The 21467-nt window shown below is 42.6% G+C and overlaps 1 protein-coding gene and 3 non-coding genes across 4 annotated transcripts; all 4 read right to left on the bottom strand.

The window, feature by feature from the left end:
* Positions 1-168: 168 nt before the first annotated feature.
* On the bottom strand, positions 169-238 carry LOC123728839 (small nucleolar RNA SNORD31). The gene has a single exon (XR_006760611.1). It is a non-coding gene; the product is annotated as a small nucleolar RNA SNORD31 (small nucleolar RNA).
* Positions 239-2475: 2237 nt separating this feature from the next.
* On the bottom strand, positions 2476-2602 carry LOC123728847 (small nucleolar RNA SNORD22). The gene has a single exon (XR_006760619.1). It is a non-coding gene; the product is annotated as a small nucleolar RNA SNORD22 (small nucleolar RNA).
* A 328-nt stretch (positions 2603-2930) lies between these two features.
* Positions 2931-3002, bottom strand: LOC123728831 (small nucleolar RNA SNORD30). Its single transcript, XR_006760603.1, has one exon. It is a non-coding gene; the product is annotated as a small nucleolar RNA SNORD30 (small nucleolar RNA).
* Positions 3003-3573: 571 nt separating this feature from the next.
* On the bottom strand, positions 3574-16514 carry LOC106578081 (piggyBac transposable element-derived protein 4). Its single transcript, XM_014156666.2, has 5 exons — positions 16357-16514; positions 7217-7264; positions 7088-7137; positions 6041-6836; positions 3574-5694 (listed from the first exon to the last, which is right to left on the bottom strand). Exons 4-5 carry the CDS (start codon positions 6214-6216, stop codon positions 3849-3851), a joined length of 2022 nt encoding a protein of 673 aa, XP_014012141.2. The 5' UTR covers positions 6217-6836; positions 7088-7137; positions 7217-7264; positions 16357-16514; the 3' UTR covers positions 3574-3848.
* Between the last annotated feature and the right edge of the window lie 4953 nt (positions 16515-21467).

Genomic DNA, 21467 nt, shown 5'->3' with positions numbered 1-21467 from the left:
TAGAATGCAATAGCTTAAATTACACACACATTTGACTTCATTCACTGTCACAGCAAAGAGCTTCCTTCTAGTGGCCAGTCTGGTACAACAGTCAGGACCTGGAAGGAGATGTTCTACCTATATTCATGTGACAAACAGCAGTACAGCAAAGTAGCCCCATCTCTATAGATCAGTTCAGTAACCAATCAGTCAGCTGAACATCAGACTGGGGCGGTAACAGGAAATCATCACTTCTACATTATAAAGGACAGAAGTTAAGTGGATCATACACACCTTGAGGTAGTTCAGTAACAGGCATCTTCTAGTGACCAGTCTGGTACCACCATCAGGACCTGAAGGAGAGGAGGCTAAATAAACATGCTGAACAGCAGGACATTAAAGACTGCTTTATTGGCTGATAGATCAGAGGGGTAACCAATCAGCTGGGGAGGTAACAACTATCTGAAAGACAACTGATCCTAGACCAGCACTACCACCCTGAGAGACTAAATATGGGAGTGCTGACAAGGGCCGTGTACTACATCAGGACACTAGTTATTTGGAAGTCAGTATTCTAACTTCAATCCTGCTTAAACTGTATTGATGGTACTGCAAGAAAATACACTGCTCAAGAAAATAATGCTGACAAAAATCACACAAAAATAATCAATGGAAATCCAATTTATCAACCCATGGAGATCTGGATTTGGAGTCACACTCAAAATTAAAGTGGAAAACCACACTACAGGCTGATCCAACTTTGATGTAATATCCTTAAAACAAGTCAAAATGAGGCTCAGTAGTGTGTGTGGCCTCCACGTGCCTGTATGACCTCCCTACAACGCCTGGGCATGCTCCTGATGAGGTGGCGGATGGTCTCCTGAGGGATCTCCTCCCAGACCTGGACTAAAGCATCCACCAACTCCTGGACAGTCTGTGGTGCAACGTGGCGTTGATGGATGGAGCGAGACATGATGTGCTCAATTGGATTCAGGTCTGGGGAACAGGTGGGCCAGTCCATAGCATCAATGCCTTCCTCTTGCAGGAACTGCTGACACACTCCAGCCACATGACATTTTACATTTTAGTCATTTAGCAGACGCTCTTATCCAGAGCGACTTACAGTAGTGAATACATACATTTCATTTCATGCATTTTTTTTTTTGTACTGGCCCCCCGTGGGAATCGAACCCACAACCCTGGTGTTGCACACACCATGCTGGCGTTGCAAACACCATGCTCTACCAACTGAGCCACAGGGATGCTAGACATGAGGTCTAGCATTGTCTTGCATTAGGAGGAACCCAGGGCCAACCGCACCAGCATATGGTCTCACATGGGGTCTGAGGATCTCATCTCGGTACCTAATGGCAGTCAGGCTAACTCTGGCGAGCACATGGAGGGCTGTGCGGCCCCCCCAAAGAAATGCCACCCCACACCATGACTGACCCACCGCCAAACCGGTCATGCTGGAGGATGTTGCAGGCAGCAGAACGTTCTCCACGGCGTCTCCAGACTCTGTCACGTCTGTCACATGTGCTCAGTGTGAACCTGCTTTCATCTGTGAAGAGCACAGGGTGCCAGTGGCGAATTTGCCAATCTTGGTGTTCTCTGGCAAATGCCAAACGTCCTGCATGGTGTTAGGCTGTAAGCACAACCCCCACCTGTGGACGTCGGGCCCTCATACCACCCTCATGGAGTCTGTTTCTGACCGTTTGAGCAGACACATGCACATTTGTGGCCTGCTGGAGGTCATTTTGCAGGGCTCTGGCAGTGCTCCTCCTGCTCCTCCTTGCACAAAGGCGGAGGTAGCGGTCCTGCTGCTGGGTTGTTGCCCTCCTACGGCCTCCTCCACATCTCCTGATGTACTGGCCTGTCTCCTGGTAGCGCCTCCATGCTCTGGGCACTACGCTGACAGACACAGCAAACCTTCTTGCCACAGCTCACATTGATGTGCCATCCTGGATGAGCTGCACTACCTGAGCCACTTGTGTGGGTTGTAGACTCCGTCTCATGCTACCACTAGAGTGAAAGCACCGCCAGCATTCAAAAGTGACCAAAACATCAGCCAGGAAGCATAGGAACTGAGAAGTGGTCTGTGGTCTCCACCTGCAGAACCACTCCTTTATTGGGGGTGTCTTGCTTATTGCCTATAATTTCCACCTGTTGTCTATTCCATTTGCACAACAGCATGTGAAATTTATTGTCAATCAGTGTTGCTTCCTAAGTGGACAGTTTGATTTCACAGAAGTGTGATTGAGTGTGTTGTTTAAGTGTTCCCTTTATTTTTTTGAGCAGTGTATAAATAACCTGACTACATTCTGAGCGGCCCATCCACCCCATTGATTTGTGCTGCTACTAGCATTTCATGAATAATTCTGCATCTACTTCTTGATCTTAAATCTAATGGCAGCCATTTTGGATCAACAATGCAGAGCCAACAGCCATTTTGGATCAACAATGCATAGCCAAATGATATTTTGTGTGAGTCTCTGGTCCCATCAGACAGTTGGTAACCCCAACGAGCTGTCCCCTTGTTGCCCTGGCAACGCCAGTGGGTCCACCTTTGCCGGTTCTGTCGTCGACGCAGGGCGTAAGACGCGTGCGGGTGTCATCACCAGGAGCCAGAGTCACCATGACTACCAAACATCAACTGTTCACCCTTGTTTGCAGTGAGTATTAACACTAGACTGGTTATAGCTTGTGGCTAAGGCAGAGGCTCTGGTTAAGATACAAGGACTAGACACATTTCACATGACAATTAACGAACGTACTCATTAACCAAAACTCACCAGTCTAGTTGGCATCACGGCTCCCTGTTCAGCCACACACAGAGGAAACCTAAGACAAAAGCTTCAAGATAATCTCTGGGTGGGGACCAGATACCAGGCACAAGGAGGGGTTAGACATAACATATGTAGCCTTTATGACAGGGTTACGTAGCCCTCTGCTGAAGTCAGCTATTCCTTTTCTCAACAGGAGTTCAGACGAACGAGATTCCAAAGAGAATATTCATCATGTTCAGCAGAGGGACGGGATAGCTCAAACTGCAAACAAACTGTAAACAGCTAAACCTGCCAAGTAAAAAATGTTGTATAGAAATGTTTTGTACATAATAAAATAATATTTAAAAAGGAAATCAAACTTCACATTGAACTACCACTTTTAGGACATAGTTAGAAGACTGGTGTTAAAATATCCATTTAGACTGGATGGATCCATACCTGCATAGATAAGGCTCCATCTCAATTTCCACCTAAAATAACATACCCAAATCTAACTGCCTGTAGCTCAGGACCTGAAGAAAGGATATGCTGATTCTTGATACTATTTGAAAGGAACCACTTTGAAGTTTGTGGAGGGATGAGAATAATGCAGGACAATATAACACCATAGTAAAAGATAACAGAAAAAAAACATTGCTTTTCTATATTTTTGTTGTCCACAACAGGGTAACAATGTGTGTGCAAAGTTACATTCAAGAATGACAGAACTACATAATGTTTAGTATGAAGTTTTCCAGGTTTCCCTCACGAGTTTCCCCAAAATGTACCCAAGTGGCCAAACTGGTCCATTTAAAAGTACATACCTATATAGAACATACTAAAATGCTTTAATAATAAAACTAAGTTTACACACTCCCAGGAATGTCATACAGAATGGATCATTAGCATCCCTATATAAAAGTTACTAACAGGAGATAAGACGAGAACGCTGATCCAATGCCTCCCAAAACACAGAAGTGAAGTATTTAAGATAAACGGCCAAGTTAGCAGCCAACGCTGCTCTAATGTCAGAAGTGTACACACCACAAACAAAGGGAGAAAAAACATATTTACATTTAGAGTATTTAGAACACCCACAGTCCTCTACACCAGATTGAGCTGCTGATGCCAAGACCCATAGCAGTCTCTCTCTGTTGTAAAGCAGAGGGTAACAGCACAAGTAGTGCAGGTGATGGGAGATTTCTTGTGACACAGAGCACAACGAAGCCTCCCTACTGAGCCCTTTTGTCCCCGAGGCACATTCAGGTCTGCAGTGATGTATTTTGGAAGGTGAACATCACTGGAGGCAGGAGTAGAGGGGACAGAGGTAGAGGGGACAGAGGTAGAGGGGACAGAGGTAGAGGGGACAGAGGTAGAGGGGACAGAGGTAGAGGGGACAGAGGGTGCTGCAGTGGACTTTGTGCCGTAGTCAGCAAGCTCCTGGATGAGCAGCTCTCTGAAGGCTAGCTGTGTCATGGGGGTCTTTCCACAGATCCTAGCCATTTCCTTCTGGAGGATGAATGCATTCACCACAGCAATGTCGATGAAGTGATAGAACAATGTCTTGTACCATTTCATTGTCTTGTGGAGAACATTGTAGTAGCCAATCAGCGCATCAGACAGGTCCACACCTCCCATGCTCTTATTGTAATCCTTTACAGCAGCTGGAACGGGGACAGCTTTCTTGGTCCATGTCCCATTAGCGTCCTTCGCACGCCTGCCGATGTGATCGCCACTGTACGATTTGTGGATACTGGAGCACATGACCACCTCTCTGGCATCCATCCACTTTACAAAGAGCAGGTCATCTTTACGAATCCATCTCATGGTACCCCTTTCAGCCCTCTTAGGCATGTCGTTTACTTTTGTTTTGGGAAAACCCACTCCGTTGGGACGAATGGTTCCACAAGACCATACCTTCAGCTTCCTCAGGTCTGTAAACAGAGTAGGGCTTGTGTAAAAGTTATCCACAAACAGTTTGTAGCCCTTCCCCAGCAGTGGAAATTCCAATAATTTCATTACGGAATCATAACCAAGTCCCATACCGGTGGCTGAGATGGACTTCCCCTCATAAACAAAGAAATTCCAAGTGTAGGCACACGCAGAATCTGCCAAAACAAACAGTTTGTAACCCCATCTTGTTGGCTTGTTAGGCATATATTGTTTGATGCCAATTCTGGACTTTGAGGCTACCATTCTCTCATCTATGGACAGGTTCTGGGCAGGCTGAAAATGGGTCTTGCAGGCCTCAACAATGCTGGAGTAGAGAGGTTTGATTTTGCAGAGCCTGTCAAAGCTTGCTGTTCCCTTCTTCTTCTCATTATTGTCGTCAGCTTGTGGGTCACTGATATGAAGCGCCCGCGAGACAGTCAGAAACCTCTTACAAGACATGATAGTTGTGGGGAAAGGCAGTTGGTAGAGTCTTGAGCTTCTCCAGTAGTCCTTCAGGGTTTTCAACTTCACAACGCCCATATAAATGACCAGTGAGATGTAACAGTATAATTCTTGGACGGAAATGGGCTTCCATGTCTCTTTCTTGCCTGCTTGCTTCTTAGCCCCATACTTGTTGGTGTTAGACACAAGCAAATCAAGAACTGACAAGGAGAAAAACATCTGGAAAAGATGAAGGGGGCTGTACTTTCCAGTCATGTCCAGCTGAGGTCCTGGCTGCCTTTTAGGTCTAAATGTTGGTGGAAGTGGCTCCACATCATCCTCTAGCACAGTGCGCCAACGGTCCTCTCCCTCGGTTGAAGTTGCCGCTGGTACACTGGCCCTCCTCCGCTTCTGGTCTGGACTCATAACACCTCTAGATGGACGGGTGGGTGTGGAGCCAGAGACAGCAGCAGGGGTCAGACTGGAGGAACCACTTCCTATGTTTGAATCAGTGTGGGATGGACTTGAATGTGGTTTCTTTGGAGGTGGCTCCCACAGGTCATCAGAGTCTCTACATCTATTGAGGAGTAAAAAAATAAATAAAAAATGTTTAGAACTCAAGTTCCTATTACTTATTTTATTTAACCTTTATTTTAGCAGGGAGTGAGCACTGCATCAATACATCAAATACACAGCACTCATCTATATTATATAGAGTATGGGGAACACAATCACTATAATGAAATATGTGGACCAACAGGCATTAAGACACTCAAAAACAACAGCATGTCATAGCCAACAGAAAACACACATAGGCTATGCTAATACATTATATGCCTCAGGTCTACATAGAAATATCTCAAATGAATATGCAACCATATAAACAACTGCATTAGCATGAGACGCAAAAAACTTTTACTTACTGATCTAAAAGTGGATCTTCTCCTTCCAAAAACATTTCTTCCTCACTGGAATCAAAACTGTACTCACTCATGGAGTCCTCATCCATCAGTTCTATGTCACTCTCCCAGTCCATTTCTGCAATGTTCTCATCCAAATGTGTAAACTTGGATGTAGCTTTTCCACTAGTAGTAGCCATGTTTTCTTTTTTTAGTTTTGACAAAAGTTTGTAGAAGAGAACGAACCGCTGCGTATCATTAACTACCGTGAGTCCTGTTTGCTTTCACCAGAGAATGAACACTGTTGCCCACAGCTCTAGCATGATGGTTGTTTGTAGTACAAAAGGTGTTCACATGCTGCTGGAAAGCCCAGCTCATTGGCTATCTAGCTAGATTGTTTTCAAATGATAGGTGGTCCTTGAACCAAGACTGTCAATCAAGTGAACACCGCTGGTCTAATTGGTGCCTAACGACGTTTTACCTTCATTAGGCTAAATGACGTGTTGTGTAGCCAATATGTCAGAGGTGAATGTATCAAACAAGTAGCATTGATAAGCGTTTTGTTGTTGTGCACTATCCCCAAACAATAGCATGGTATTTTGTCCCGCTGGAATAGCTACTGTAAATTAGATACTGCGGTTAGATTAACAAATATTTAAGCTTTGACGATATAAGACATGTCGATGTCCCGGAAAGTTGGCTGTTGTTTAGAATGCCTTTCTAGTCACATATTTAGCAGCAGCTGTCCAGATTTCAGGACACTGATCCTGTAGAGGTTTAAAAGCAGCCCAGAACAGCCATCTTGTTTCAGGACAGTCAACTGTAAAACAAAACAAAAAGAGGACATTTAACTAGACTACTAAGCAGGGTGTCAGGTCATTTAACATCAACAGGAATTCAGACAAACGAGATTCCAACAAGGTTTATCATGTGGTTGCAGAGAACGATTGTTATTCTGGGAAACACCTCCCTTTCTAGTGCACTACTTCTGACTAGGACCCTTAAAGCTCTGGTCAAAAGTAGTGCACTATGGAAGGCACCATTTGGGACAGTTTTAGAACCACAACTTACCAGTATGTTGGAGTCCACGCTGCAATTCCACTGACCACAGCACTCAAACCCTGGAGAATGAAAGGAAAATATTTTATTAGTCTGATGATTGAGAAATCGATGACTAACTGCTGCATTATATACACTTACTCATATTTTCACAAAGCACATCAGTCTCGTGGTCTGGAATCAGGTATTCTATAGAAGGAATCACAAAATAATGTTAGTTACAGTTTGGATTCTTTGAGAAGATAGAAGGTTCTTGAATAGAGCCCATCAGAACATACAGTACCAGTCAAAAGTTTTGACACACCTACTCATTCAAGGGTTTTTCTTTATTTTCACTATTTTCTATATTGTACAATAATAGTGAAGACCTCAAAAACTACGAACAGATATGGAATCATGTAGTAACCAAAATGACATATTTTGAAATCACACATATGACATGTCATAGATCAACCAAAAACATTGAGCATGATCATTATTCTGGCAAAGAGAAGACCTCTCTCATGTAGACTGATAGATACATGAACTGTCTAATTCCAAAAGACAGGAACGTAAAACGGAGGTCAAACACAAAAAAAAGAGACTGGCATAGGTCATAACGGTAAAATGAAATGAACCTCTCTGGGATATGTGGGACGCTAGGGCGCCAAATTCAAACAACAGAAATCTCATAATTAAAATTCCTCAAACATACAAGTATTATACACCATTTTAAAGATAAAACTTCTTGTTAATCCAACCACAGTGTCCGATTTCAAAAAGTCTTTACGGCGAAAGCAAACCATGCCATTATCTGAGGACAGCACCCCAGCAAACATACACATGAAAATCATAATTCAACCCGCCAGGCACAACACGAAAGTCAGAAATAACATATCATGCATGCCTTACCTTTGAAGATCTTCTTCTGTTGGCACTCCAATATATCCATTAAATATCACAAATCGTCCTTTTGTTCGATAAATTCTGTCGTTATATATGTCCAAAATGTCCATTTATTTGGCGCGTATGATTCAGAAAATACACCGGTTCCAACTCGCGCAATATGACTACAAAATATCTCATAAGTTACCTGTAATCTTTGTCCAAACATGTCAAACAACTTTCCTAATACAACTTCAGGTATTTTTTAATGTAAATAATCGATCAAATTTAAGACGGGATAAACTGCGTTCAATACCGGAGGAAAACAAAGTGGAGCGTGCTTTTCAGGTCACGCGCCTCTATCAAACAGTACACTTCACTCTACCCTCGTTCTGGACAGCCCTACTTCTTCATTACACAAAGGAAAAACATCAACCAATTTCTAAAGACTGTTGACATCCAGTGAAAGCGATATGAACTGCAAGCAACTGCCTTAGAATTCTAGATTCCCAATGAAAACCCATTGAAAAGAGAGTGACCTAGAAAACAAAAATCCGGTTATACTCACAGACATCATTCAAACAGTTTTAGAAACTTCAAGAGTGTTTTCTATCCAAATCTACCATATTATATGAATATCCTAGCTTCTGGGCCTGAGAAACAGGCAGTTTACTTTAGGCACACTTTTCATCCGGACGTGAAAATACCGCCCCCTATCCCAAAGAACTGAATAACACTTTGGGTTGCGCCCGTCACGCATGGCCTAAACACACCTGGTGTGGTCTATATTGACCCACTATTGTTGTTAGAGTGAAAACTAAAACAAAAAATCTATAAATAAATAAATAAACACACACACACACACACACACACGTTTATCCGTACTATAACCATAATACAGAATTATATGTTTGGACTATAATCTTGCTTAATCTAGTACAATAATAATGTCAACTGTAAACCCGAAAGATAAATTATAGGCAGCATTCGTAGCATAAACACTCAATGAGACTGTGGGGAGTTCTATCACCCTGGATAAAAATTTTACTCCATCCATGATGGACCACCGACACCATGCAGATCTTCCATAGCCTACCACGCTACTCAATTTGTTCAGCCTCATTGACATACTTCTTTGTCTCCTTTGGGTCTGTGAAACGACGTAGTGATCCTCTCACAGTAACCCAGAACACGGCAGAATATTGTAACGAGTATTTCAGTCCCCGTTTCTTGCATTTATATGCCTCACCTCCGTGAACGCATTTCTCTTGTCTTGAAAATCCTTGGAAATTTCTGGGAAAAACTCCACCTTTGTCCCTTTCCAATGAAAAGTCCTAAGCTCGTTTGCTCTGAGCTGGACCTTCTCACTGTATGGTAAGAATTTCACCAGGATAGGCCGGCGGTTGCGTGGGGCTGGTCCTGGGCGCAGCGTCGTCGGTATCCGATGTGTTCTTTCGATGGCCATGATGTTAACATCCTTCGGTGTGTTATCAAATACATTGTGTAAAATGTCTAACACAATCTTCCGTATTTATGTGGATTTCGGGAACCCCTTTGATACGAAGTGTGTTTCTTCGACTGTAATTTTCGATCACAGTCTCCATTTTTTCAACAGTGTCGTTTAGGCGGTTGTTCTTGTCCTCCAAGGTTTATATCCTCTCTTCTGCGTTTGTAACTTGGTTGTCGAGCGTGTCCACTGTATGTTTTGTTTCTGCCACATCGTTGCCCACTTTAGCAATTTTCTCTTTGAGATTTTTGTTCATTTTGCAAATCTCATTTAGAACTGGGTCATCAGGCTGTTCTACGCCATTTTCCTCGCTAACAGCAGCTGCAGGTGTTTTTTTTCAATTGTATGTGTCTGCTTTTGTGCGTTCCTAAGTCGTTTTTCAAATGTATCCAATAATTTGGACAATTAGTTAAAATGTGTATCTAGGCGTTGAATAATTACTTAGAATATAGTTGGAGCTACACTGACTCTTTAGTTATCTGCTGCTCCTCGTCACATCGTCGCTGGAAGTCAGCCATGTGCTTCTTGTCACTAACAACCACATCATCAACATTAAGGGACATGGGCAGCTGTGAGGAGGATTTATTCTCCAGATCTTTAAAAATGTTTTCCAGAACTTCTTGGGGTTAGACCCACAGAGAGAGAACTATTCCTTAAACTAACTTTGGCCTTCCGGAGAGCCTGAGTACACTTCTTTCTCATTTGCCTGAACGAGAGCCAGTACGCGTATGCCGAGCCTTTCGCCAAATGCAATTCTTGAGGTGGTGTAACTCTGCAAGATCAGTGGAACCAGGGGCTGAACCTGTTTTTAATTCTCATTTTCTTTATGGGGGCGTGTTTGTTAACATGTGAAAATGTCTTAGACGGGATCAAGCTGATTCTATGTCAATATACAGAGGCCAGTTCATGTAGGAAGGCTTGCTCATTAAAGTTTTTTAGCAAGTGTCTATGACAAATCAGGACAGGTCGTTTCACTGAGCAGCCATTATGAACACAGGCTGTAAAACAGTGATCACTAAGGTCAATACAGAAAACACCAGACTGATACCTATCAGGATTATTTGTGAGGATAAAAATCAAGGAGAGTAGCCTTTTCTGGGTGTTTGGAGTCATACCTTGTGGGACTGGTAATCTGAGAAAGATTTAGCGAGTCTCATTGCTTTAGGACTTGGTCAGGTGGTTTAAGCATGTCCCAGTTTAGGTCACCTAGCAGGACAAAGTCAGACTTAGTGTAAGGGGCCAGGAGAGAGCTTAGGGCAGGTAGGGTACAGGCCGGTGCTGATGGAGGACGATAGCACCCATCAACAGTCAACAAAGAGCTTTTGAAAGATTAATGCTTAAAACCATCAAATCAAATTGTTTGGGGACAGACTTGGTGGAGACAACCGAGCACTGAAGGTGATCCTTGGTAAAGATTGCCACTCCACTTCCTTCGGAAGATCTGTCTTGCCGAAAAAGGTTATAACCAGAAAGGTTAACATCAGTATTCAAAACACTCTTCCTTAACCACGTCTCAGTAATGACCAACACATCTGGATTGGAGCTGTGAACCCACACTTTCAATTGATCCATTCTCAGCCCTTCACCTTAAAGGGATACTTCAGACCCTTCATATACTTCCCAAGTCAGTGGATACAATTTCTGTGTCCAGTATGAGAGAAGTTAACCTGTTGGTGACCCCTTACCATTCTCATCCCCTTAACGGGATTGATTTTGACAACAGCCAGTGGAAAATCAGACCGCCAAATTTAAAAACAGCTAAAATCTCATAATTCCATTTTCTCAAACAATCAACTATTTTACACCATTTTAAAGATAAACTTCTCGTTAATCTAACCACATTGTCCGATTTCAAAAAGGCTTTACGGCGAAAGCATAAAATTAGATTATGTTAGGACATAAACTTCACAAGAAACACCACACAGCCATTTTCCAAGCAACTAGATGCATCACAAAAACCCAAAACACAGCTAAATGAAGCACTAACCTTTGACGATCTTCATCAGATGACACTCCTAGGACATTATGTTACACAATACATGTATGTTTTGCTAGATAAAGTTCATATTTATATCCAAAAACAGCATTTTACATTGGCGCGTAATGTTGAGAAATATTTTCCCTCCAAACCTTACGGTGAATGAGCACAATGAGCACACATTGTGCGTAAATTCTCATCGTAAACATTGATCAATATAGAAGTGTTATGCACAGAATTATAGATACACTTCTCCTAAATGTAATCGCTTTGTCAGATTTCAAAAAAGGTTCACGGCGAAAGCACAATTTGCAATAATCTGAGTACAGCCCAGATGACACAAACAACAAGCAAACAGAAACCCGCCATCTTGGAGTCAATAAAACTAAGAAATGACATTATAAATATTCACTTACCTTTGATTATCTTCATCAGAAGGCACTCCCAGGATTCCCAGCTCCACAATAAATGTTCGATAAAGTTCATATTTATTTCCAAATAATCAATTTTGTTCGCGCGTTAGGTTCACTATCCAAATCCACTACGCGCGTGCTTACTTAGTCCAGACGAAAAGTCAAAAAAGTTATACTACAGTTTGTATTAACATGTCAAACAATGTATAGAATCAATCTTTAGGTTGTTTTTAATCATATACCTTGAATAAAATTCCAACCGGACCTATCCGTTCTCTTCAGGAGTGAATATGAACTCAGCTCGCTCCCAAGTCATTGCGCGTGACTTGAGCCCATGCCTTATAATGGGACACCAGTTTACCACAGCTGGTATTCCCATTCAAATTCAAATTCATTCATTAGAATCTTCAAACACCGTTCTAAAGACTGCTGACATGTAGTGGAAGCTTTAGGAAGTGCAAAATGAACCCTAAGTCACTGTATACTTCCCACTTCCTGCTTGACTTTTTCTCAGGTTTTTTGCCTGCCATATGAGTTCTGTTATACTCATAGACACCATTCAAACAGTTCTAGAAACTTCAGAGTGTTTTCTATCCAAATCTACTAATAATATGCATATTATAGTTTCTGGGACAGAGTAGTAACCTGTTTAAATTGTGTACGTTTTTCATCCGGCTGTGAAAATACTTCCCCCTAGCCCTAAGAGGTTTTAAAGGTAGTTTTGTAAGTGAATGCTAACTAGCGTTAGCGCAGCTATGAAGTATATGGTTACAAATATATCCATGACTTTATCGGACTTTCCTTTCTGGGGAGGTTCCCATTGCTTGGAAGGCAACCACAGTTTGTCTTTTTTTTTTTAAAGGGGGAGATCAAGCTGATCCTAACTGTTATAGGCCTATTTCTATTATACAGTCTTATACTCAGCTGGCCCCTCCCCAGATGTTGTGTTAAATGCTCTACAACAAAGCTTTCTTAGTGTCCAACAAGCTTTCTCTGCCCTTAACCTTGTTCTGAACACCAACAAAACAAAGGTCATGTGGTTCGGTAAGAAGAGTGCCCCTCTCCCCACAGGTGTGATTACTACCTCTGAGGGTTTAGAGTTTGAGGTAGTCACCTCATACAAGTACTTGGGAGTATGGCTCGTCAGTACACTGTCCTTCTCTCAGCACATATCAAAGCTGCAGGCTAAAGTTAAATCTAGACTTGGTTTCCTCTACCGTAATCGTTCCTCTTTCACCCCAGCTGCCAAACTAACCCTGATTCAGATGACCATCCTACCCATGCTAGATTATGGAGACATCATTTATAGACCGGCAGGTAAGGGTGCTCTCGAGCGGCTAGATGTTCGTTACCATTCAGCCATCAGATTTGCCACTGATGCTCTTTATATGACACATCACTGCACTCTATACTCCTCTGTAAACTGGTCATCTCTGTATACCCATCACAAAACCCACTGGTTGATGCTTATTTATAAAAACCCTCTTGGGGGGGGGGCGCTATCTGAGATATCAACTGCAGCCCTCATCCTCCACATACAACACCCGTTCTGCCAGTCACATTCTGTTAAAGGTTCCCAAAGCAAACATCCCTTAGTCACTCCTCTTTTCAGTTCGCTGCAGCTAGCGACTGGAACGAGATACCACAAACTGGACCGTTTTATCTCAATCTCTTCATTCAAAGACTCAATCATGGACACTCTTACTGACAGTTGTGGCTGCTTTGTGTAATGTATGGTTGTCTCTACCTTCTTGCTGTTGTCTGTGCCCAATAATGTTTGTACAATTTTTTTTGTTGCTACCATGTTGTGTTGCCATGTTTTGCTGCCGTGCCATGTTGTCATCTTAGTTCTCTCTTTATGTAGTGTTGTGTGTTTTGTCCTATATTTATATTGTATTTATTTTTTATCCCAGGCCCCTGTCCCCGCAGGATGGCTTTTGGTAGGCCGTCATTGTAAATAAGAATTTGTTCTTAACTGACTTGCCTAGTTAAATAAAGGTTAAATGAAATAAATTTAAAAAGCAGGACACAGCCAATGTTCCTGGTGGTAAGTCAATGCACACACAGGTCAATGTCTTCTGGACTTCCCTGGTATCTGTCCTGCATTTCTGTTGACCAGGGGGAAAGTTAGGAAGGTCCATTTATGAACAGACAACACGCAGGCATATAAAACCCGACATCGGTAGCGTCGCTAAAGGAACCTTATTTCCAATACAGTGAACTACTTTTGACCAGATCAACGTTAATCAGTAGTAAACTATTGAGAATAAGGTGCCATTAGCGCAGCAACGACAGTCGAATCAGGGGCCAAATGCTACTCAGAATCTGGTAAAGAAGTTTCTTCTTCAAAGGCTGATTCGGTAAGAGAGAGTTCATTTTATCATCACCGTAGCACAGACCTCTTAACGTTGGGTTTATAAACGACTGATGGTCCGGTCTCACCTAACTGGCAAGCTAGCATACTAGCTAACATGACACGTGGTTAGCTAATTGCTAACTAAAACCACCAAGCTAGCAAACTAACGTTCGCTTGCATCATTTTAGTACTGCAGAATGTCATTATACCACAGGTGGGTCTAATCCCGATTGGTTAAAACCGCATTCCAGCCTGTGTCTATTCCCCAAGTCACCACTGGCTAAATCTATGATGTTAAAATGCCTATTTACTCTGACTGTGCAAACCCGTCTCAGCCCAAGCAGGGAAGCTATAAACTTAATCTCCACTATAAAAAAAAGCATCTAGACATTCTCACATTTATTTTATACTAACATTTAGTTTTCAACAGCAGCGATTTGTATAAACTTTACTGTCTGTCCAACATTTGCAACATTGTTTCAATATTCAAATTACATCTCCAGCTGTCCTATAGTAATGAAGTGTAGGGGTTGGGATGAGAGAGAGAGGACAGCCCATGTGCACACTGCCCACAAAATGAGGTGGAAACTGAGCTGCACTTCTTAACCTCCTGCCAAATGTATGACCATATTAGAGACACATATTTCCCTCATATTTCCCACAGATCCACAAAGAATTTGAAAACAAACCCAATTTTGATAAACTCCCATATCTACTGGGTGAAATACACCTTGTGCCATCACAGCAGCAAGATTTGTGACCTGTTGCCAGTGGAGAACAAACACCATTGTAAATACAGCCCATATTTATGTTTATTTATTTTCCCTTTTGTACTTTATCTATTTTCACATCGTTACAACACTGTTTATAGACATAATATGACATTTGAAATGTCTCTATTCTTTTGGAACTTCTCTGAGTGTAATGTTTATTATCTACTTCACTTGCTTTGGTAATGTTCAATTGTTTCCCATGCCAATAAAGCCCTTGAATTGAGAGAGGTGTAAAAGTGTCAGTTCCGTCCTTCTCTTCGCCCCAACCCGGGCTCGAACCAGGGACACTTGCACACAACAACAACTGACACCCACCGAAGCATCGTTACCCATCGCGCCACAAAAGCCACTGCTCTTGCAACGCAAGGGGAAACCCTACTTCAAGTCTCAGCGCGAGTGACGTCACTGATTGAAACGCTATTAGCGCGCACCACCGCTAACTAACGAGCCATTTCACATCGGTTACAGAGGCAGGCAGCGTTTCTCAGCCAGTCGAAATTATGAATCAGTCGGCATCATATTTATGGATATACAAAAATAAATGTCAATTGAAAAAAAATGTCCAACGAAACGAAGTGCGGCTAGTTTGCAGGCTAGCTCCTCTGAACAACAGTGTCCTAACGAAAGAGCACCTTTTCTATGCCAGATTTAATCGTGCCTCATTAGCTCATAAACTATTCGTAATTAGCTTGTATGACAATTGAACATTTAGAATGAACGACTGAGTCGCGTCCATAGACACAGAACAAATGACTGGGTCGCGTCCATAGACGCAGAACAGAGACTGACTGGGTCGCGTCCATAGACGCAGAACAGAGACCGACTGGGTCGCGTCAGATACAGAACAAAGACTGACTGGGTCGCGTCCATAGACACAGAACAGAGACTGACTGGGTCGCGTCCATAGACACAGAACAGAGACTGACTGGGTCGCGTCCATAGACACAGAACAGAGACTGACTGGGTCGCGTCCATAGACACAGAACAGAGACTGACTGGGTCGCGTCCATAGACACAGAACAGAGACCGACTGGGTCGCATCAGATACAGAACAAAGACTGACTGGGTCGCGTCCATAGACAAAGAACAAAGACTGGCTGGGTCGCGTCTTTCGCAAACGAACGACCAGCCGGCTTGAGACTATATCTTGAGGAAGAATTAAATAACATGAATAAATTCAGCAAAATAACGTTAATGAAAATATGTCAATCATTATTTGAATATGTTGGTAAGTCGTTGTATAGAATGGATTACGCCCTCGAAGCCGGTGTTTGAAGGATGTATTGGAACGGTTTGCTGGCCCTCGACGAACAAAACCCGTGCCGAGGGCGTTATCGCTTAATTGTACCATAGCAGCAAAATGCTGATATTTCAGTAACATGCAGCTTACCGGAAAGGCACATTCTCCACCGAGTCGTCGGCATCTCGAAAGGAGAATAATGAAAACATTTACACATAAGGAGGAGTAAACCCACACATGAATGAAAATTAATGAATGACTAGATGTTGAGCTCTCTCTCTCTTCATACATATATATATAGATCTATATATATGTTGCTCTCTCTCTTCATATATATAGATATATATATAATCTCTTTCTGGCTAAGGTCCAAACACTTAAAAGACACCCTGTCCCCTCAGCCGTCAATTAAGTGGACACAACTGATGACGTCATGATTTTTAAAGAAGGAAGGAAGGAATGATTTTTAAATGGACCACCCTTGGCCGGAAATTCGTCACTAGTTCCTCCAGCGGTGATTGTGTTTTCAGCCACCGGTCGCTTGTTGGTGCTTTATGTGAGCTACGGGCAATTATGAGGGCAAGTCTACTTATATTAAATGTATAATTATTAATATACGCCTACTGTATGATAGCTAGCAAATTTATTAGATAACTAAAGTTAGCCTGCCTAGCTGGAACTTCTGAAGAAGGAAAATGTTTTATTTCTACAATTTCCACACAAACACACATTTACTTTTTTCGAGACGTGTATTAGTAGCACAATTTATAACTTATTTGCATTCGAGAGGAAGCTCCAAGATGGCAGCTTGAGCACACGCTTCCTACCGAGCTCTGCATACCAACTTTTGAAAGATAGTGAAAAGTGTATTATTTTGAACGACCAAATTAATACTTTGCTTGCTAAAAACAACAGGTTATTGATGATTTAAGATGATATTTTCCAAAATGTCACAGCGTGATGACAGAAAGAGAAATCTTATGGCTACCTCCTAAGCCTGCAATGCTCAGGCATAACCCAATGTCGTTACACAGGAGACAAATGCTTTGATTGACAACTGCCACAACTATACTGGCCTGACAGACTCTATGAGACTTACTGTGTCAGACGGAGGATTTTCCTTATTTGCCTATAACCCCAAGCAAACCTCCAGCTTCCAAGAAAGGCTCTCACACCCTGATCTGTTTCCACCCCTCCAGGTGTCGCTTATTTTCCCCAGTGTATTTATCCCTGTGTTTCCTGTCTCTCTGTGCCAGTTCATCTTGTATGTTTGTCAAATCAACCAGTGTGTTTTTTTTCCCCCATACTCCTTCTCCCCCCCCCCCTTCTCTTTGTTAGGCCTCCTGGTTTTGACCCTTGCCTGTTTTCTGGACTCCATTCCTTCCTGCCTGCCCTGACCTCGAGCCTGCCCGCCCTTCGGTACCTACTGGACTCTGACCTGGTTTTGACCTTTTGCCTGTACACAACATTCTCTTGCCTACCCCTTTTTGGATGAATAAACATCTAAGACTCCAGCCATCTGCCTCCTGTGTCTGCATCTGGGTGTCGTGCCCTTATAAAGGCATGTTTGAACTGGGCCGTGATGCTGCTGCCAATAATGTCATCGCATCAATGCGAGGTCCAATGCCATAGAGTAAATGGTCAGTGACAACGCAATGAAAATCCAGGGTTTAAAAAAAAACTGTTGACTTTGCATGCATGGAAATCAAGGATGTTAAGAAGTTCGCCCACATCGAAAAGCGTGTCGAAATGGAGGAGGGAAAGATGGACTTGTGCCAAAGAAGAATCGCGGAACTCGAAAGCTACTCCAGACGGTGGAATGTGAGACTGTATAGAGCTACCGAGGCAGATGTGGAGAACGTGCGGCAAGAGACCATCAAAGTCTACTAATCTAGCCTACCTCAGGAGAAGGCTAAGCTAGCAGATGCTACCGACAATGTACATCGTCTCGGCACGAGAAGGCAGTGTGACTCCAGGCCCAGAGGTGTCATTCTCCAGTTCACATCACGGATCTACAGGGACGCCACTTGGAAAGCAGCAAAGAAATATACCTTCCTACAGGACAACAACCTGCAGTTTGCTGAAGACCTCTCGAAAGCAGACAGAGAAAGGAAAGAGAAACTGTGGCCAGCTGTAGAAAAAGCACGAAAGCGGGTTACTTCATCGGAGGGCGCGCTTTCATCAACGGATCCAAACCTCAGTTGATCAACCTTCCTCCTTGAGGACTGGCCTGGTGGTCAACATAGGCTACCTAGATAGCTACCTCTGATGTGAGCAGATCCCAATCCCGTCTCCTGATGTAGTGTTGGTATGTAACTATTCAATTCAGTCACACCACCATGGTTAGTGTTGGTGTATAACTGTATATTAAATTCAGTCACACCACCATGGTTAGTGTTGGTGTATAACTGTATATTAAATTCAGTCACCCCACCATGGTTAGTGTTGGTGTATAATTATATATTAAATTCAGTCACCCCACCATGGTTAGTGTTGGTGTATAACTGTATATTAAATTCAGTCACCCCACCATGGTTAGTATTTGTGTATAACTGTATTTTAAATTCAGTCACACCACCATGGTTAGTGTTTGTGTATAACTGTATATTAAATTCAGTCACCCCACCATGGTTAGTGTTGGTGTATAATTATATATTAAATTCAGTCACACCACCATGGTTAGTGTTGGTGTGTAACGGTTTGACTTCATGTCTTGAAAAGGTTTTAATTTCATCACTACAGAATAATACCATAAAATACAGTTTTCCAGGGAGTTCTAGAAACCAGTTGAAGGAAAACTCCATCCAAAAACATATTTTGGTATTTGTTTCATTAGTCCATTGTGACATAGTCCCAAAATGTTTTGCTTGTCAGCAATCAACTTCTCAAGATATGTAACTTTCAAAATACAGAAATCCCCATTTGATGCATTTAGCAAATACCAAAAGACCGTATTTGGGTGGAATGTTCCTTTAAGGAAAGCATGCACCAGTCAGGTGAAAGGTTATTTGGCACCATGTCCAATGTCAGACTAAGACCTTTTTAATGCCACAGAAAATACCATCCATCTGAGTTATAAAGATTATAGACTGTTGCATTCTGCTGCACTATCCCAGTTCACCACTAGAGACATACAGGTATTCTATCCAGTGGTGTTCTGCTGCACTATCCCAGTTCACCACTAGAGACATACAGGTATTCTATCCAGTGGTGTTCTGCTGCACTATCCCAGTTCACCACTAGAGACATACAGGTATTCTATCCAGTGGTGTTCTGCTGCACTATCAATCTGTGTCCGGTTCGAGGGTCAAAAGATCAAACACTGAATTACCTTGTAGTGGTCAGAGCCCAAATTGAGTTCCGTACCGCCTCATTGTGTAACAATTCTGGGCTCCAAATTGCTCTTCATTGATACGATTGTGTTTATACAGGACGTACCGTCAACCAGCTCTGCGAAATTATTAATGGCCCGACTTCGGCAGAGACCAAATCACCGTAAATGCTTCGACAAACAAACAGATTGACCATGCAGCGCCTTTAACCCTCGTTTTCGCACTGATCCCAAAACCCTAATCTTTCCACCATAGTAATGGTTGAACGAACCAGAGGGGTTCTTGGGACAACAAAAGGCACATTGATATCCATGTCACACACCGTAATTTTCATTTCGTCCCATGGTAAGGGGATGAGTGTACGCTTTATTTATCCACCATCTTTGGCGGTTCTGATAGCAGCGTAAACTGAGTTTATCCCCTAGATTATTAAACTGTCCCATCGTGTCAAAGCCCACTACATGACTACACATGCCACTCACAATAACATCCATTCAGAAACAAATTAATGGCTTAAAATAATTGAAGTCAGTTAACGGTGACATTTCACTGGCTATAGAAAGTTACTTCTGCATGTTTACAACCTAGAATAACTACATAATGAGATGAGATGACAGGAAATGTTACATTGTTCAGTATTGAATTCAGAACACCACATGGTTCATTCAAAATGGCCAAATACACCAAGTCTGATTTACTACCACCAAGAAAGAAAAATAGGACAAGCATTAATTTGTAGATTTATTTATACATCAAAACAGTCACAGGGTTGAATTGACTTGGCCTGGTTCTCCCCAGTTCCAACGAGACGTCCCACTTCCTTGCTGACCAAACAGGAGTGCAAGAGGGCTTGCCGGTGTACAACAGGAGAGCTAGAGGGAAAATAGTGTGAGAATTAAACCCTGGTGATACTGTAGGGACTAATACACAAGGTATGAGATGACTTGATCAGAGCGTAACCAATCAGACTGGGGCGGTAATGATGACTCATCAGGTCAGTGTCTAACAAACTGCATGGGTCAGAGTGATGATCCAAGAGGAACATTCAACAGGACATTAACAACATCTTCCTAGTATTGATCTGCACCCGTTTTCCATTATAATACATATACAGTCGTGGCCAAAAGTTGAGAATGACACAAATATACATTTTCACAAAGTCTGCTGCCTCAGTTTGTATGATGGCAATTTGCATATACTCCAGAATGTTATGAAGAGTGATCAGATGAATTGCAAAGTCCCTCTTTGCCATGCAAATGAACCCAATCCCCCAAAAACATTTCCACTGCATTTCAGCCCTGCCACAAAAGTACCAGCTGACATCATGTCAGTGATTCTCTCGTTAACACAGGTGTGAGTGTTGACGAGGACAAGGACACTGTCATGCTGATTGAGTTCGAATAAGAGACTGGAAGCTTCAAAAGGAGGGTAATTGGAATAATTGTTCTTCCTCTGTCAACCATGGTTACCTGCAAGGAAACGCGTGCTGTCATCATTGCTTTGCACAAAAAGGGCTTCACAGGCAAGGATATTGCTGCCAGTAAAATTGCACCTAAATCAACCATTTATCAGATCATCAAGAACTTCAAGAGAGCAGTTCAATTGTTGTGAAGAAGGCTTCAGGGCGCCCAAGAAAGTCCAGCAAGCGCCAGGACCGTCTCCTAAAGTTGATTCAGCTGCGGGATCGGGGCACCACCAGTACAGAGCTTGCTCAGGAATGGCAGTAGGCAGGTGTGAGTGCATCTGTACGCACAGAGAGGCGAAGACTTTTGGAGGATGGTCTGGTGTCAAGAAGGGCAGCAAAGAAGCCACTTCCTCCAGGAAAAACATCAGTGACAGACTGATTTTCTGCAAAAGGTACAGGCATTGGACTGCTGAGGACTGGGGTAAAGTCATTTTCTCTGATTAAATGGGGCATCTGGAAAAAAG

Source organism: Salmo salar, chromosome ssa18 (genome assembly GCF_905237065.1).
Source record: "Salmo salar chromosome ssa18, Ssal_v3.1, whole genome shotgun sequence".
In the NCBI taxonomy this organism is placed as follows: domain Eukaryota; kingdom Metazoa; phylum Chordata; class Actinopteri; order Salmoniformes; family Salmonidae; genus Salmo; species Salmo salar.
The sequence above is the reverse complement of the archived record's forward strand: the minus strand, read 5'-3'. Positions and strand labels throughout refer to the sequence as shown.

Coding starts and splice junctions, on each gene's coding strand:
- LOC106578081 (XM_014156666.2), bottom strand. CDS start 6,216: ATGGCTACTACTAGTGGAAAAGCTACATCCAAGTTTACACATTTGGAT. Junction 5,695..6,040: donor GAAGATCCACTTTTAGATCA/GTAAGTAAAAGT, acceptor ACTCCTCAATAG/ATGTAGAGACTCTGATGACC.